We start from the raw sequence: 15,484 nt of genomic DNA, 5'->3' as shown, positions 1-15,484 counted from the left end.
TAATCAACATCGTTGGAATTGACAAAGATATATCATAAGAAGACAACAATGTTTGGGCAAAAAAAAAGTTTCACTATAATAAATATCGACTAAACTCCTAATATTATTCACCATAATTTTCATATGCGTATCTCTTTTCAAACAGTAATATTGAAAGGTTTTCATATAATTAACTTAATTTGCTGTGGTTTAGGGCTTTAATTAGGCACCTAACGCCGAATTGTATAGATATACGCCACCCAAATTTATTGAATTTAAGCATGAAACTGAAAATGCAAATACCTGCGGGAAAGTTATATCAAAAAGTGAAAGTGAAAGTGAAAGTGAAAGTGAATGATTTTCTTAACCCACTTACTTATATACTCCGTTCATCTTTAGCATATTAATTAACCAACAAAATTTCACATATTAGGAAGCTTTTGTTTTAGTAATTCTTGTGAAAATCCAATCAGCCTTATATCATTGAGAGGGAGAGACAATTAATAATACTCCTTGACTACAACTAAAGACCATGATTGGGTGAAGGATAAAGATTTGGTCCACCTTATATTGCATGGCAGTTATGCAATCAATTCTCTATATAAATTCTCTACACCAACTCTTTCCTCCATATAAATTCTCCATACCAAATCGTTCACAGCTGTGCAACTCCTATAATTTATCAATGGTTTCAAGGATTGAAATAAAAAAGGTTTCGTAGGACTTAAATTTATAGCAATTTATGAGACTAAATTTAATCGAACGAATATCTCTTGGTCTCAATAGAGTCATATTTGTAATTTTATATTTTAAATTATGTAATTTTAAGTGTTCAATAACATAGTAATTTTTAATAAAAGTGGTATATTTTTAATTTGATGGCATATTCAATTTAATTTGAACATAAATAAATTTCTATAATCTCAACGTAGTTGCATGATGTTATGCTGTCTATGATTTTTACTTATCTAAAAATAAATTGACTTCATTAATTATATTTTACTATCAATTGGTGGTAGCTAAATTATTTACATGTAGATATATCTTCCAAATTAAATGTAATTATGAATAATAGACTAGAATAGAAAATTAGTTAAAATCCCATGTTATTTCATACAGTACATAGATATTATTTCTTCAAACAGAAACACGAAACTAATATGGGGAATGAAATGAATTAGTTTTGGTGAGAAGCTGGTTTAAATTTGGCAATGACGACGTCAGCAATTTGGAGGTGCTTATGAATGTCGGGAAAAACAGATTTAACCGCATCATCCGCCGCAAAACGGAGAGCCCAGTGAAAGAGATTGGGGGTGGCGGATTCATCGATCAAACTCACCTTCCGCTTTATCTCTATAACTCTTATCCAACTCAACAAACTCCCCAACGCAATATCCACGTGCCCGATTCTCTCTCCTCCGAAGAAGCCGCCCCCTTTGCTGCATTTCACAAACGCCTCTTCAAACACACCCAGCCCCCGCTTCGTCTCCTCCACCGCTGCCGCCTTCTTATCATTTTCTTCCTCCGCCATCAGCACTGCTTTCAGGGATACATACCACTGCCAAATTTATAAATTTCGAATTAATGCTGGATTCATCAACTGCCAATTGGTTGTTATCGGGCCAACCTTATAACTATCCAACCAAATAAAATCTTACATGAGCTCGAACCAGTGGCGGAACCAGAAATATGAACAAGCCGGTGCTGAAATATAACAATTAATAATATTAAAATAATTTAAAATTTGATACTCCGTCCGTTTTTTAAAAATATGGAGAATTGAAACGGCACGAGTTTTAATGCACAATTTGATAAAGTAAGAGAGAGAGGAAGAAAAATTGGTAAAGTAAGAGAGAGGAAGAGAAAAAAGTCATAGAATTAATGTTAGTTGATCATGGAGTCCAATTTTAAGTTGTTAATTGTAGTGGTATAAGTGGTAAATAAATTGATGTATATGAGTGTAAAGATTTCTTAAAACAGAAAGTTTGAAAGTTGCAATTTTTAAAGAACGGACTAAAATGAAAAGAGTTGCTATTTTTAAAAAATGGAGGGAGTAATACTTATAAGCTTTTACAAAATTTAAATAGAATAACATTATCTCAAGAAAAACTATACACCAAAATTCTAAGACAATTTGATAACAAATTTTTTTATATAATTTTTCACCATAAAATTATAAAGATTAATTTTTTTAAAAATATTTCTCCCCATTTTCTGTAAGAAACCATATCCCCTAAACTCATACTCTCATTAGCAATGACTAAAAAATAAAAATAAAAAATAAAGTAAACTGAAAAAAAATAAAGAGAACACCATCCCATACGGAGTAATACAAATAATAGATAGAGGAACTAAATTCATGCACCAAGTATAATTGATACATGAAATAGAATTTATAAATTGATAGGAATAAATTGATAGGAATTTAAATAAATGAGTTAGAGTTATAAAACTAATGACTACCGATTTATCTAGTGAGAGATATTTGGTCAGGAATTAAATAAGAGTATTAATAGCATCTACTACTAAATACTAATGGCCCAATTGATTTTATTATACATTCCAGCCCAATAGCAAAACCTAAGCCTGTAAACTTCATCTTCTTTCTAAAGCATTCAACAGATGCTGCAACTGGGCGGCGCCGCGCCCTTACAATTTCCGGTGGACGGTGGTAATAGTGATCAGGAACCAGCAAGCCCCCGCTCCAGCGGGGGCTTGGCCTATGCTGGTTCCGCCACTGGCTCGAACGACCTATTAAGGAAATTCTCAATCCGAACATAATTAACCCGACTGCCTACCTTGAAACCCGAACATGATCCAGACACGATATAATATATGGGTTGACATGACATGATTAAAACATGACAACAACCCGAGCCTAAAGTATACTATTAAAACTAGATTTGCATAATAAAAACTAATTTATACGATTAAAACATGCTTTATACGGTACCTAATCCAATCCAAACTCAATCTAAAATTATTGGATTCCTAACATGAACCTAATAAGGCTCCACCCAAATCTATTAATTTTGTGTTATTTGTGTCATGTTTTGCCGTGTCGAAAATTGTGAGCCCTAAATATGTTGCGCTTACTACTCAACTTATATTATGATTATGAATCTAATCCTATGTTTATAGTAAGTGTTATTTTTGTTGTGCAATCATGGGGGGATCTAGCATAGGCTTTGGTGGGGCATTTGCCCTCCTAATATTTTCTAATACACATAAATATTATTAATCATAAAGTTTCTCTCTTTTAATCTTTCATTAAATGCCCTCCTCCAATTCTTAAAATTCCTTCGTCACGTGCCTACAAATTTCTGGCTTCGTCCCCGTGTGCAATCATTAGATGGTGACATGAATTACTAGATGTATTAGGTACCTGATCGACAAAGGCGGCCCAAAAACGGGCGGTGGCACGGTCGTAGGGATCGGAAGGGAGGAGAGTGGGGGCGGAAGGCCAGACTTGGTCGATGTATTCGACGATGATGAGAGACTCGCAAATGGGGCGGCCGGCGTGGATGAGGACCGGGATCTTTTTGTGGACGGGGTTGGATTTGAGGAGGAGATCGCTTTTGGAGCCGAATGTTTCCTCCAAAAACTGGTAGTTGGTGGACTTGATGTTGAGCGCGATTCGGCAACGCAAAACGTATGGGCTTGGCCATGCGCCTAACAACTGCACTTGGTTTGAACCCATTATTAGAGAGAGAGAGAGAGAGAGAGAGATGCGAGTTTTGAAGAGTAGGTAGAGGTGGTATGTATTTAAGTGAATGAGGTAGGTAGGATGAGTGGTGTGAAGACAAGACACCATCTTCGTCACTTTTAAGCTTCTGGTTTTAAGTTTCCATGAATTCAACTTTTTGTTTAGGTACCTTTGTTTGGCGGCAAATAGGGGGAACTAACATAATCTTTATTTTTCTTAAATTTATCTTAGCAAACTTATGAAACGAACTCTTATACTACTATTAGTTAAATTCAATTAACTATATTCTAATAGATAGTATGTTGTAAAATTAGAATTAATATGCATTTTTAATGTAAGATTTTCTTAATTTAATTCTTGATTGAAAAATATGTTCATTAACAACAATAATAATAAAATATGATGCATAATGTTTAAATTTTTGTTATACTGTAATTTGTTGTGTAACAAAAAATATTAACAATAGTAATTGGATTTGTAATTTGGGCTTGATAATCTAATAATCAAATCGGGCCCAACGAGGTTATTTGGGCTATTATTAATATGAAAATAGTCCATGTGAGGCTGTGAGCTAAATACTCCATAAGATAAAATCTATTGGATTCAACGACCGACTAGCAACGCACTACTATTATTTTGGCGATTTTAATTAATTATAAAAATAAAAACATATCTATTCCTGACAGATAAGCTTTGATACGATTGTCCATTTTTTTGAGTTTATACGGTGTCTTTAACGTGTCTAATAATAGAAATGAAATATCTCTGTCGCAATATACCACCACTCCAAGTAATGGAATCCCAATAAATAAACTCATTTTTGAAAATCTTATCGAAATGATATGATGCTCTAAAATCATTTTATCTATGATTAATACAATTTCAATTTTCAATGTAGGATTGTTTATTTCCGACGTGCTTTTGACTTTACGGTTTTGAAACAACATTCATCTTTTGAAATTGAGGTGATTGAACTTTTTGAACATTCAAAAGAGGTATGAAAGAGGCCAAAGTCAGACTGAAAAGAGAGGTTAGGAAAATGATAAAGGGTGCATTTAGTGTTACCACCAATCACCCACCAATTATATAGGAGTATGCATTTATTTGGTCTCAGACATTATTGCTTTCCTTTTTAACCACTTCTATCCACTGAGATTTTGTGTAAATGCACAAGTCAAAAGTGTCCATAGTCTATAAATAAATGTCCACCACCACTTGCCCTCAAAGTTCAGACTCCTTTTACATCAAACTTACCTTTCTGGTTTGATAAAAGAGGAGGGAGTTTTCTTCTCATGAAGAAATATGAAAAGTTCAATTGCTTCTGGATAATCACTTGAATATTTAATTCAATCCAGCCTTTCCAGCTTCAGCATTTATAGTGGCAGTGCAGAAGATAAGGCTTTGGTGGCCATTGGTGCATGTGACTTTTTTCCACTCCATGGAAAATATTGTCAAGAATTTGTGTCTCTTCTGTCTGCTACTGCTGTTCTTGCCTTCTCCTTCTTCTTCATATCCCCTCTGCACAAACTTGAGTATGTACTTGTGTCTGTTTTTTGGTGCCATTTCTTGTTTTTTATTTTTAGACTAATGAGCATGTGTGTGCGCGCGCGCAGGGCAACCGAGCAGCAAGACGGGGCGTTTGTCGTTCTGTCCGTACGATGGGAAAGTCTGTTGCAGTAAAGCACAAGATGTTCAGCTGCAGAAGCAGTTTGAGGCCATGAACATTTCTGATTCTTTCTGTGCTTCAGCTGTCAAATCTATCATCTGCGCAGTGAGTATTTTGCTCAAACTTTACTACTCCTTTTTGTTGGAAGATAAAGAACATAAGCTTCCACTAGCTTCTGTAATCAATGACAAATGTTAAGAGAGAATTTACCTATCAAAAAGTCTGTGATTAGATGAATGCATTTTTCTGATGATTATTACATAAATCTTCATGTACCAGACTTGTGATCCATTCTCAGCAAAGCTGTTCAACGTTGATTCAGAGCCTCGATCAGTCCCAATATTGTGTAATTCCACAGCAGCATCAAGCCAGAGAAATGATAGCTTCTGCTCAAGTGTATGGCAATCATGCCAAGATGTGCTGATTTTGAATTCCCCATTCGCTCCCGCGCTGCAAAGCAAGGCTGTGGTTTCACAAAACGCGACTCTGTCCAAGTTAACCGACCTCTGGCAATCCAAGTCCGACTTCTGCAATGCGTTTGGGGGCGCCTCTGGCGAAAGCTCTCCTTGCTTCGAAGGGGAGCCTGTCTCACTTAACGAAACAGACACGCTGCCTCCGCCAAAAAGCATGTGCCTTGAGAAAATCGGCAATGGCTCATACATCAACATGGTTCCTCATCCTGATGGATCCAACCGGGCTTTCTTCTCCAACCTGGCAGGAAAAATCTGGTTAGCCACCATACCAGAACAGGATTCAGGTGAGGTAATGGGAGTCGATGAATCGAGCCCGTTTGTTGACTTGACGGACCAAGTATACCTGGATACAAGCTTTGGAATGATGGGAATGGCGTTTCATCCAAACTTTGCTACGAATGGGAGGTTCTTCGCGTCCTTCAACTGCGACAAGGAGAAGTCTCCGGGATGTAGTGGGAGGTGTGCCTGCAATTCAGACGTCGGGTGTGATCCGTCTCAGTTAGGCTCCTTGGAGTCAGGAGAAGTCTGCAAATATCATATCGTTGTTGCTGAGTATTCTGCCAATGGAACTGCTGCAAGCCCATCAATGGTAAACACTATCACATTAGAAACAGATATTCAGTAAATAGATTGAACAAGAAAATGAATAATGCAACTGAGTTGAGTGATTGATATCTCTAGGCAGACAAAGCAAGACCGAGAGAGGTACAGAGGATTTTCACATTGGGACTACCCTTTACAGCAAATCATGGTGGCCAAATTCTCTTTGGCCCAGATGATGGCCACCTATATGTCATGTTGGGGGACGGAGGAAGTAAAGGAGATCCCTATAACTTTGCTCAGAACAAGAAATCGCTTCTTGGAAAGATTATGAGGGTAGATGTCGACAAGCTTCCAAGTAAGTAATCAAGATACATAATCTATAAAAGACACTGTTTTTTCATATGATCTCAAATTTCACAGAATAATGTGTTGAATTCTCAGGCGAAGATGAGATGGCTAAACTAGACCTGTGGGGAAACTATTCTATCCCAAAAGATAATCCTTATTTAGAAGACAAAGAAATGCAACCGGAGATCTGGGCTTATGGCCTCAGGAATCCGTGGCGCTGTAGTTTTGATGCAGAGAGACCTTCCTACTTTATGTGTGCTGATGTTGGACAGGTTCAAATATACTGCTATAAACAGAACTTTATCGAATATCAATGCTGCTTAATAGTGTGAAAACTGCCACTGTTGAGTGATGCTTACCTTTTTGGTGTCTCTGTAGGATCAATATGAAGAAGTTGATATCATTTCCAAGGGAGGAAATTATGGATGGCGTGTCTATGAAGGCCCCCAAGAATTCGAGCCTCAGAAGACTCCGGGGGGCAATACTTCTGCAGATTCCATTGATCCCATCTTCCCAGTGCTGGGATACAGTCACTCCAATATTAACAAACTTGGATCTGCAGCAATATCAGGTGGATTCTTTTACCGGTCCCAGACCGATCCATGCACCTACGGAAGGTGAAAACACAAGAAACCATCTCTGTTTTGTTTCTTTGAAAATATGATGGCTTATATTGAGAAACTAACTTACATTTGCCTATTTGTGTGTTCTCAGTTACCTATACGGGGACCTTTACGCAAGCCACATTTGGGCAGCGTCAGAAACTCCTCGAAACAGTGGGAACTTTACAACCAGTGACACTCCTTTTAGCTGTGCCACAGATTCTCCCATTAAGTGTGACGTCGTGCCCAACAGCAATCTTCCGGCTTTAGAGTATATATTTTCATTTGGACAAGATAACAAAAGAGATGTCTACATTTTAACACAGAGTGGAGTGTACAGAATAGTTCGCCCAAGCCGATGCAACTATGCCTGCTCCAAGGAAGTTGCGACTTCTAGAAATCCTCCTGCACCTGCTCCGTCTCATGGATATTTTCTTCTGCCACATTCAGCCATGAAGCTTCTTCTTCTTTTGGCGTTTTTGCTTTTCCTGTGACATGTTAGATTCCTTGTACTGAACCTGAGAATGGAATATAGTAGACTTATGATGTCTCTCCATCAATATCCAATATGATGTGTTTGTTTACAATCTTTCTGAATTTTATTTACCATCACTGCTTGTGATCAGTTGTGAGAAACGCACACATCTCTTAGAATTGAGAGCAAGTTAAATACAATGGAAACTAAATGCAGATAGAATTGCTGGATATACTGCTGAATTGAGTTTTTGCATCGTAGGATTTATTATAGGTTAATTGCATGTAAAAGTACATAACTGTCAAAAACTTCTTACTTTTAACCAAATAAAAAAAATTATATGGAGTACTAATTTAGAAAATATATCTAGGGAAAAGCACCAGGAATAAATGTGTATGCTTTGCCTGATGATGAAAGTTCCAAAGCATCACACATTATAAAGAGTGAATCATTCCTAGCTCCAAGTGTATGCCGTGCACTTGATACACTATTGGACCTTTGAGGTGTAAACAGACAAGGAAGCAAACGCGCTGCTCCATCTTATCTTGAGGTCTGCAATCCATCTATGCGTTTGATGATGCTTGAATTTTACAGTAGTGGACTATGTTCTCCCCAAAAGGCAAGTACTGCTCCACTCTCTGTATGCCCTGAAAGAGTAATTCCCATATAAGAAAACCACATATAAGTTCAATTTCACCATTCGGCTTTGCGAAATAGCATCAATCTTGAACTGCTTGAGCATATACCTGTTGAAAACGCAAAGTCAGACCTCCAGAAATTTCCCTTGCAATGTGGCCTCTGCAACATTGCTGCTCTCATTGATGGAGTCCTTGTTGCTCTCGAATTGTGCTTAGCTCTTTCATCTGTTCAAGTGTACCCCAATCGTGTGGCAAAACCACACTTTGTGCTAAGAAATTTCAACCATCAAGAAATTAGTCATTCTGACTACTCTATATGGCATATATAACAAGATTGGTTTTCCATTTTCTTTTGAATCAAGACAGTACCAATTCTAGGAGATGGTCACCAGCATTTGAAGCATAAAAAATTATGAAATGAATGTCGTTGTACACAATTTGTTAAAGGAATTTCACAGACTATGGTCAACGCAAACAAACTCACCTAAACTATTACAAAAAAATAACTAATGAATAAGAAAACATCCTTCAAAAAAATCCAGGAATTTTTCCCAGTCCTGATTAGCATCTTCAACAGAAACTAACCTTGCAATTTGCATGCAATTACATGAATACATAGATAATACTGTACAAATTAAAGATAAAGAGACGGAGAAAGAAAGAAAAAATCCAGTGTGATTTTAAGGTATTCGTGAAATCAATTATTTTATCAACGAAACAGAATAAGTGTCGGCATCATCAAGAGGCCAACCTTTGGTATTACATGATCAACACGAGATAAATGGAAAAACAGACCAATATATGCCAAGCAGTAGCTGACTATCTGCAATAATGGCTCTGGCTTGTTAGCATTTCCTCCCAAAGCCATGCCAAGAGTATATTGGCGTGATAGCATGAGTTTAGTAAACAAGGGATCGACAGAAATTGAAGTAAAATAGCCCATGCACACAGCTAAAGGGCTTATAAAACAGCAAAGCCTCTCCATCACTTGGATGAGATCCCATCTCAATCTCTTCATGATGGCCGATTCTGATTTTCATCATCATCTCAATTCATGCATAAAATCAAGTCCTATTCATCGTCCTACTCCTTCATAAACCGAGTTGAAGTATTCAAGATAGAATCCATCCACTATCTTCCCTCTCGTTCCAAAAAAACCTTCCTATTGGCTCTTTGTGGGACTATTTAATCAAATTCAATGTTTCCAAGTTCTAACATTTACAATCCTTCTCCTGGAGTTGGACCAAACATCCAAAAGTATTGGCTTGCGCAAATTTGACCTCTGTATCCACAAAGCATCATAAAGTCAGACCACCAGTGGCTATTCGCAAGGTTTAGTACACATACTTTTTTTAGGCAAAACTCATCCTGCCTCCTCTCCATCACGGGAATCCAAAGATCCAACAAGTTCCTGTACAGCATTTTACCAAATGTGTTATAAATTGTCCACGGTGTGTAGTTAAAGATTTAAGCAACAAGCATACCTTGGCCCTGTTACTGTTATAGACTTTACTCTACATGCAACCACATCACAGTTTTTCCACTCCAGCCGCCCTAGAGAACAACAAGAATATATAAAAGGTCTATCAGTTACAAATTTGTTTTTTGAACTGGGCCGTAGCATTTCTTTATTCTTGCTTCTATTCAAATCTAGCTTTATTGCCATGAAATATTTATAGCTGACCCTAAATCATATTTTACTGCATATAGACATATAATGACCATACTTTGATGCAAGTTAAAACAGGCAATATTTTTAATTAGTAAATACAATAATTTAGTAAAGAAGGTCGGCCAAACAAAACAATTAATGACACACCTTTTAACTTCTTCGTCACGGAACATCAAAGTCAAATCGATGTTCCTATTGTCATCATTCATATCCGCAAAGGTGCAGTATGTATTCTTCATCTGCTGCTAATCCCTTCTTTCTCATCTCATCAAAAAGTTCTCTAGCCTCCCTATACTTCTTCCTCTTAATAAATCCCTTAATTAGTGAATTATAGGTCTCAAGAGTGAGATTGTGTCCCTTTTCAACCATTTCCTTACGCAAAAACCATGCTTCTCTCATATTCCTTGCCTTGGAATGTCCTCGTATAAGTATATTATAGGTATTTCCATCTGGTACCACTCCTTGATCACACATATCACGGTAAGTTTGAGTAGCTGCACGCATATCATTCCTGATGCACTGTTGTTTAATAAGCGAATTATAAGTGGTGGCGTTAGGCATTATACTGTTCTCCAGCAACCAGCATAGCAGCTTCTGACAATCTTCCAGCATCCCTGACATACAAAATCCATTCATAAGGACATTGAATGTAACAATTGTTGGTTTAACCCCTCTCTGTAACATCTCACTTAGCAGCTGGTGTGCCAGAATCATTTGACCAGATTTGCAATAAGCATCCATTAGAGTAGTATAGGTAAAAACATCAGGCTGTATTCCAGCCACTTCCATATCTTTCATTAACTTCACTGCCTGTGCTATATTCCCAGATTTGCAAAGACCATTGACAAGCGCATTCCATGTATAGATATTGAGAATAAGTCCTTTTTCACGCACCTCATGAAGAAGTACATTTGCTGTTTCAAGATCCCCTTGTTTACACAGCCCATCAACCAGTGCAGTGTATGTGACGACATTAGGATTCAACTCCATTTTGATCATCTCATTGTGCAGCGAAAATGCTTTTCTAATTTCACCTGCCTTGCAATAACCATCAATGAGTGTTGTATAAATAAATTCATCTGGTTTCAACCCATTATTCAGCAATTCATGAAAAAACTGATCTGCATCTGCGACTTTTCCATTCTGACAAAAGGCACAAATTAGGGCAGTATATGCAATAACATCAGGAATTATATCCTGACTCTGCATTTCATTAAACATTCTTAATGCAGATGAAGCATTCCCAAGTTTGCTAAAACCATCAATAAGTGTTGTATATACAACATTATCAGGAAAAACTCCCTGTGAAGTCATTTCCCTCAAAATTTTCTCAGCATCAACCATTTTACCAGTCTTGCATAGAAGAGTGATTATACAGTTATATGTAAATGCATTTGGCTTCAGACCTTTCTGCAGCATAGCTTCAGTAACTCTTAGCACGGCCTGAAGTTCTCCTTCATTACAATACCCATTGATAACTGTACTGTAACTTACTGCATCAGGAAAGCAACCTCTTAACTCCATTTGTAGAAGCAAGTTATGAGCTTCTTTGGTTTTCCTTGATTGACAAAGTGAGTGAATAACTATATTATATGAGAAAGTATTCCAGTTAATACCCACTTCAGAGAATTCTTGGAATACTTTTAACGACATTAGAGGACCACCAATGTCTTTTGAAACTCTGGAAAGAAACAGGTTACAGGAATCAAGACTGAGAACCACACCATAGTTCAACATCTTATCAAAGAGCTTTCGCGCATCTTCAAGGTGTCCAATTTCGGTAAGAACCTGGAAAAAGATGTCAAAGACATAGGGAGTAGAACCCCAATCTTTGTAGGTGTATATCAATTTTTCAAGAAAGTGGGAGACCAACAAGGTATTGCCATCAGCACTAGAACTTGTCCAGAATTCATGAAAAAGTTTATGAGCCGTGTTTATATCATTAGCTGCAACAGCAAGATGAATGATGATGCAACGAGCCTCAAGTGATGGGGATCTTCTCATATATGACCAGTTGAATAATTTCATAACTAGTCTATAATCATTCTTTATTTCCATGAGAACCCAAACCAGATGGTCAGGCCTGAATTTGGTCTCAAAGGACCTCATAATTTGTCGAAGAGGCTCATAGTAGCGTTGCTTGAGGATACTTGAGATGTGGTGGACAAATTCCGAATCTTTTATAGAAGGTTTCTTTGGTGAATAATTGGGAAAAGATCGCTGACCAGATGAGCCCGACGGAGAAAAACTTGAAAAGCATGTGAATGTGAGATGACCTCTCCCTGAACTTGGTTTTAGACAACATGAAAGTATGATAGGGCTCCTCTTCATGCTGTCGGAAGAGGTCCGTCAACACAAATTTCAAATAATACATGTCTGGTCAAAGTGGCTGCCCTCCAAACTTTCTAACCAATGTATCATCTAATACATACAAAAATGAAACAAAGTTAATTATCAATAAATCCACAATTAATATTAAAAAACTACTATACATATGACATGAGTGCAGATAAAGAACCAAGCTTTGACAAAAAACATATGCCTTCTAGAAAAATCACATATTGATGTCTCAACGTCTGACCAACTAATGATTTTGCTCCACTTTTGCAAATTCCACTTTTTAGATATAAAGCATATAGCAAAGAGATTAATTTCATAAATAACTCTAACAGGCTAACAGCAACAGCATTGCTAGAAGTTGACGTTACTCTGCGTATGCTCATTTGAAATCATATCGCGATTAAAGCACACCTCATCCATGATTAACCAAATGTTAACGAGATTTATGCCCATGCCCATGACCACACATGAAACTAAGGCAATTCATCAAACACATAATAAGCACACAGTAGAATTCCTAGTGTATGCATGTGAGACAACTGAAATTCATTGAAACGAATACATTGTGCATGAAAGTCGCCATACATAAAACTCAAGGCAATTCATCAAACATGTAGCCAGCATAAAATAATAATCCACTTCATATTAACTACAGAAGCTTGAGCAACCAAAAATTTAATCACCACAGAGGATAAATGAGTACTAACTGAAAATCTTCAATCTCGCATAGCAGATGATGGATTTTGGCAATGCGAAGTCTCCTCGATTTCCTGAGAGGAAAAAAAAATGAAAAGTGGAAGTTTCAATAGGGAAAGTTGGAAGTATAAGATAAGCCCCTTTCGCTAGCTTAATTCAAGAACAACTCTTTCAATTCAATGTAGTTCTTACCAATTTTTTGCAAGAAATAAGGTTGGGTGTGAATGGTAGTGAAGCTTCAAGCTATTAAATATTTCTTCAATAGAGGATGGAAAAGGAGGGATGAATAGGGGAAGAGACGGAGGCGGGCTGTGGTCGGATGGCGTTTGAAACTTCCGACGATAGGCGTGAACGGCGCAACGGGCGGCAATGGAGTTCACGCGAGAGGGAGAACTTCCTCTTCTTTTTTCATTTCATATTACTATTTCATTAAGACACAAATATAATTAATAAATTTCTATTCGTATTACTCCAATTTAATAAAGATAGGTCGTTCGCAATGATTTTTTATTAAGATTTATTTTTGGAAAATTATATGTAATTATTATTTTAATTCTCTCTTTATCTCCTTCTAAATGATGTGTTTTTATTTTGAGACATGAATTTAAATAATGATGTTTAGTAAATTAATTATAAATAATAAATGGAAATAAACTAAGAGAATGAATGAAATAGAAGAAGATATTTTAAAAAATAAAGGAGTTTAATATTTTGCCAAAACCTTAGGTGGAATATTAAAAAAAAAAAACGGTCTCATTTACATTGGAATAGATGAACTATAGGAGTATTAAAAAACTGATAAAGGATCAATAAGTTCCTATCGGAACATTCAATCACATCCTTTGAATTTAAAATACTTTCTCACAAGTTATTTGAACAAAAACATAAGAGAATAAATAAAAATTTGTGTGATACCATTTACGCATCCATACTTATAAAGTTGGAAGCGAAAAACATATAAGTTGGTGATAAAAACTATCCGTTGTAGCATAAAATATAATAGTCCGTTACATAGAAATAGACGATATTTCTTTTTTTTTTCCATTTCATAAAAATAATTCATATTCATTTATACTTGTGAGGAAATTTGAAAAAACTTTAGCCTTTCACTTTCCTAAGTCATTTGGCCTTTCATCTTGAGATAACCTCCAAAATGTTTATGAGGTGTCTTAATGCCGAGATCTCTCATATAGTCACTCTTATCCTATAAATAGGTGTGTTTGAGAGATGGAAAACACACCAACAAATCTTTCTCTCATCTCTCTAGCTCTCAAGCATTTTAGTTCGCATTTAGGAGCATTGCATTGCTCGGTTCTTAGTTCTCACCTCCAATTCAAGTTCGCTGGTGCCTACGAGTTTAAGGTGCTTCAACTCGGTAGGAGGAAAGTCGTTTCATCTTTGAGGATGTTGCGCCAATCCGTGAGCACTAGCCGGGGAGTATCTCGTCTTGCGGAGAGAGGGATACCTCAACTTGACTTGAAGAAGACAATAGTTTGCTTTCTTGTTGCTTTCATTGTATTTACTCTGTAGCTTTTACACATACAAACTCTTGCTATTGCAAAATAATCAAAACTAGAAGGTAAAGATAACAAAGTAAATACAATTAAAGCAACAAGAAAGTAAACTATTGTCTTCTTCAAGTCGAGTCAAGGTATCCCTCTCTCCGCAAGACGAGATACACCCCGGCTAGTGCTCATGGATTGATGCAACGTCCTCAAAGATGAAACGACTTTCCTCCTACCGAGTTGAAGCACCTCAAACTCTTACGCACCGGCGAACTTGAATTGAAGGTGAGAACTGAGAATCGAGCAATGCAATGTTCCTAAATGTGAACTAGGATGCTTGAGAGCTAGAGAGATGAGAGAAAGATTTGTTGGTGTGTTTTCCATCTCTCAAATCCACACCTATTTATAGGATAGGATTGACCACATGAGAGGTCTCGGCATTAAGACACCTCATAAAACATTTTGGAGGTTACCTTAAGATGAAAGGCCAAAGGACTTAGGAAAATGACAGGCTAAAGCCTTTTCAAATTTCCTCACATGTTCAACATATTGATAGAACCTAGTTCTATCGAATTAGAGCACGAACGTTTGAAGTGAGAATAAGAACAAGATAAACCCTAGTTGAGGTGCTAGGGGGCGATTTCCGCCAGAACCGCAATGAGAATAAGTTTATACTTTATTTCTTAATGTCTTTTACGCTAAAACAATTCTCCTATATATAGGAGATATGAATCAAATAACATGACATAAATAATTAAAGATATGCGGCTGATTTGGAGTCTAGGGTTTGGCTTCATGGGTGGGCTGGGCTTGTGAAGTCGTTGCATGGTCTGGGCTGATG

At 36.9% G+C, this 15,484-nt stretch overlaps 2 protein-coding genes and 1 pseudogene across 3 annotated transcripts; 1 reads left to right on the top strand and 2 right to left on the bottom strand.

Annotated features, from left to right (window-relative positions):
• Positions 1 to 1,038: 1,038 nt before the first annotated feature.
• On the bottom strand, positions 1,039 to 3,715 carry LOC125203402 (glutathione S-transferase U17-like). The gene is made up of 2 exons (XM_048101736.2): positions 3,365 to 3,715; positions 1,039 to 1,537 (listed from the first exon to the last, which is right to left on the bottom strand). The coding sequence occupies exons 1-2, from the start codon at positions 3,677 to 3,679 to the stop codon at positions 1,157 to 1,159; spliced, it is 696 nt and encodes a 231-aa protein (XP_047957693.1). The 5' UTR covers positions 3,680 to 3,715; the 3' UTR covers positions 1,039 to 1,156.
• A 1,160-nt stretch (positions 3,716 to 4,875) lies between these two features.
• On the top strand, positions 4,876 to 7,904 carry LOC125203400 (HIPL1 protein-like). Its single transcript, XM_048101732.2, has 7 exons — positions 4,876 to 5,217; positions 5,299 to 5,456; positions 5,631 to 6,413; positions 6,506 to 6,722; positions 6,809 to 6,987; positions 7,094 to 7,332; positions 7,430 to 7,904. Exons 1-7 carry the CDS (start codon positions 5,124 to 5,126, stop codon positions 7,809 to 7,811), a joined length of 2,052 nt encoding a protein of 683 aa, XP_047957689.1. The 5' UTR covers positions 4,876 to 5,123; the 3' UTR covers positions 7,812 to 7,904.
• Positions 7,905 to 9,086: 1,182 nt separating this feature from the next.
• Positions 9,087 to 13,556, bottom strand: LOC125203399 (uncharacterized; annotated as a pseudogene). The gene is made up of 5 exons (XR_016132839.1): positions 13,331 to 13,556; positions 13,150 to 13,212; positions 10,250 to 12,523; positions 9,915 to 9,984; positions 9,087 to 9,841 (listed from the first exon to the last, which is right to left on the bottom strand). The product of XR_016132839.1 is annotated as an uncharacterized LOC125203399 (transcript).
• Between the last annotated feature and the right edge of the window lie 1,928 nt (positions 13,557 to 15,484).

Source organism: Salvia hispanica, chromosome 6 (genome assembly GCF_029641045.1).
Source record: "Salvia hispanica isolate PSC_SH4W2 chromosome 6, Shi_PSC_v1, whole genome shotgun sequence".
Classification (NCBI taxonomy): Eukaryota; Viridiplantae; Streptophyta; class Magnoliopsida; order Lamiales; family Lamiaceae; genus Salvia; species Salvia hispanica.
The sequence above is the reverse complement of the archived record's forward strand: the minus strand, read 5'-3'. Positions and strand labels throughout refer to the sequence as shown.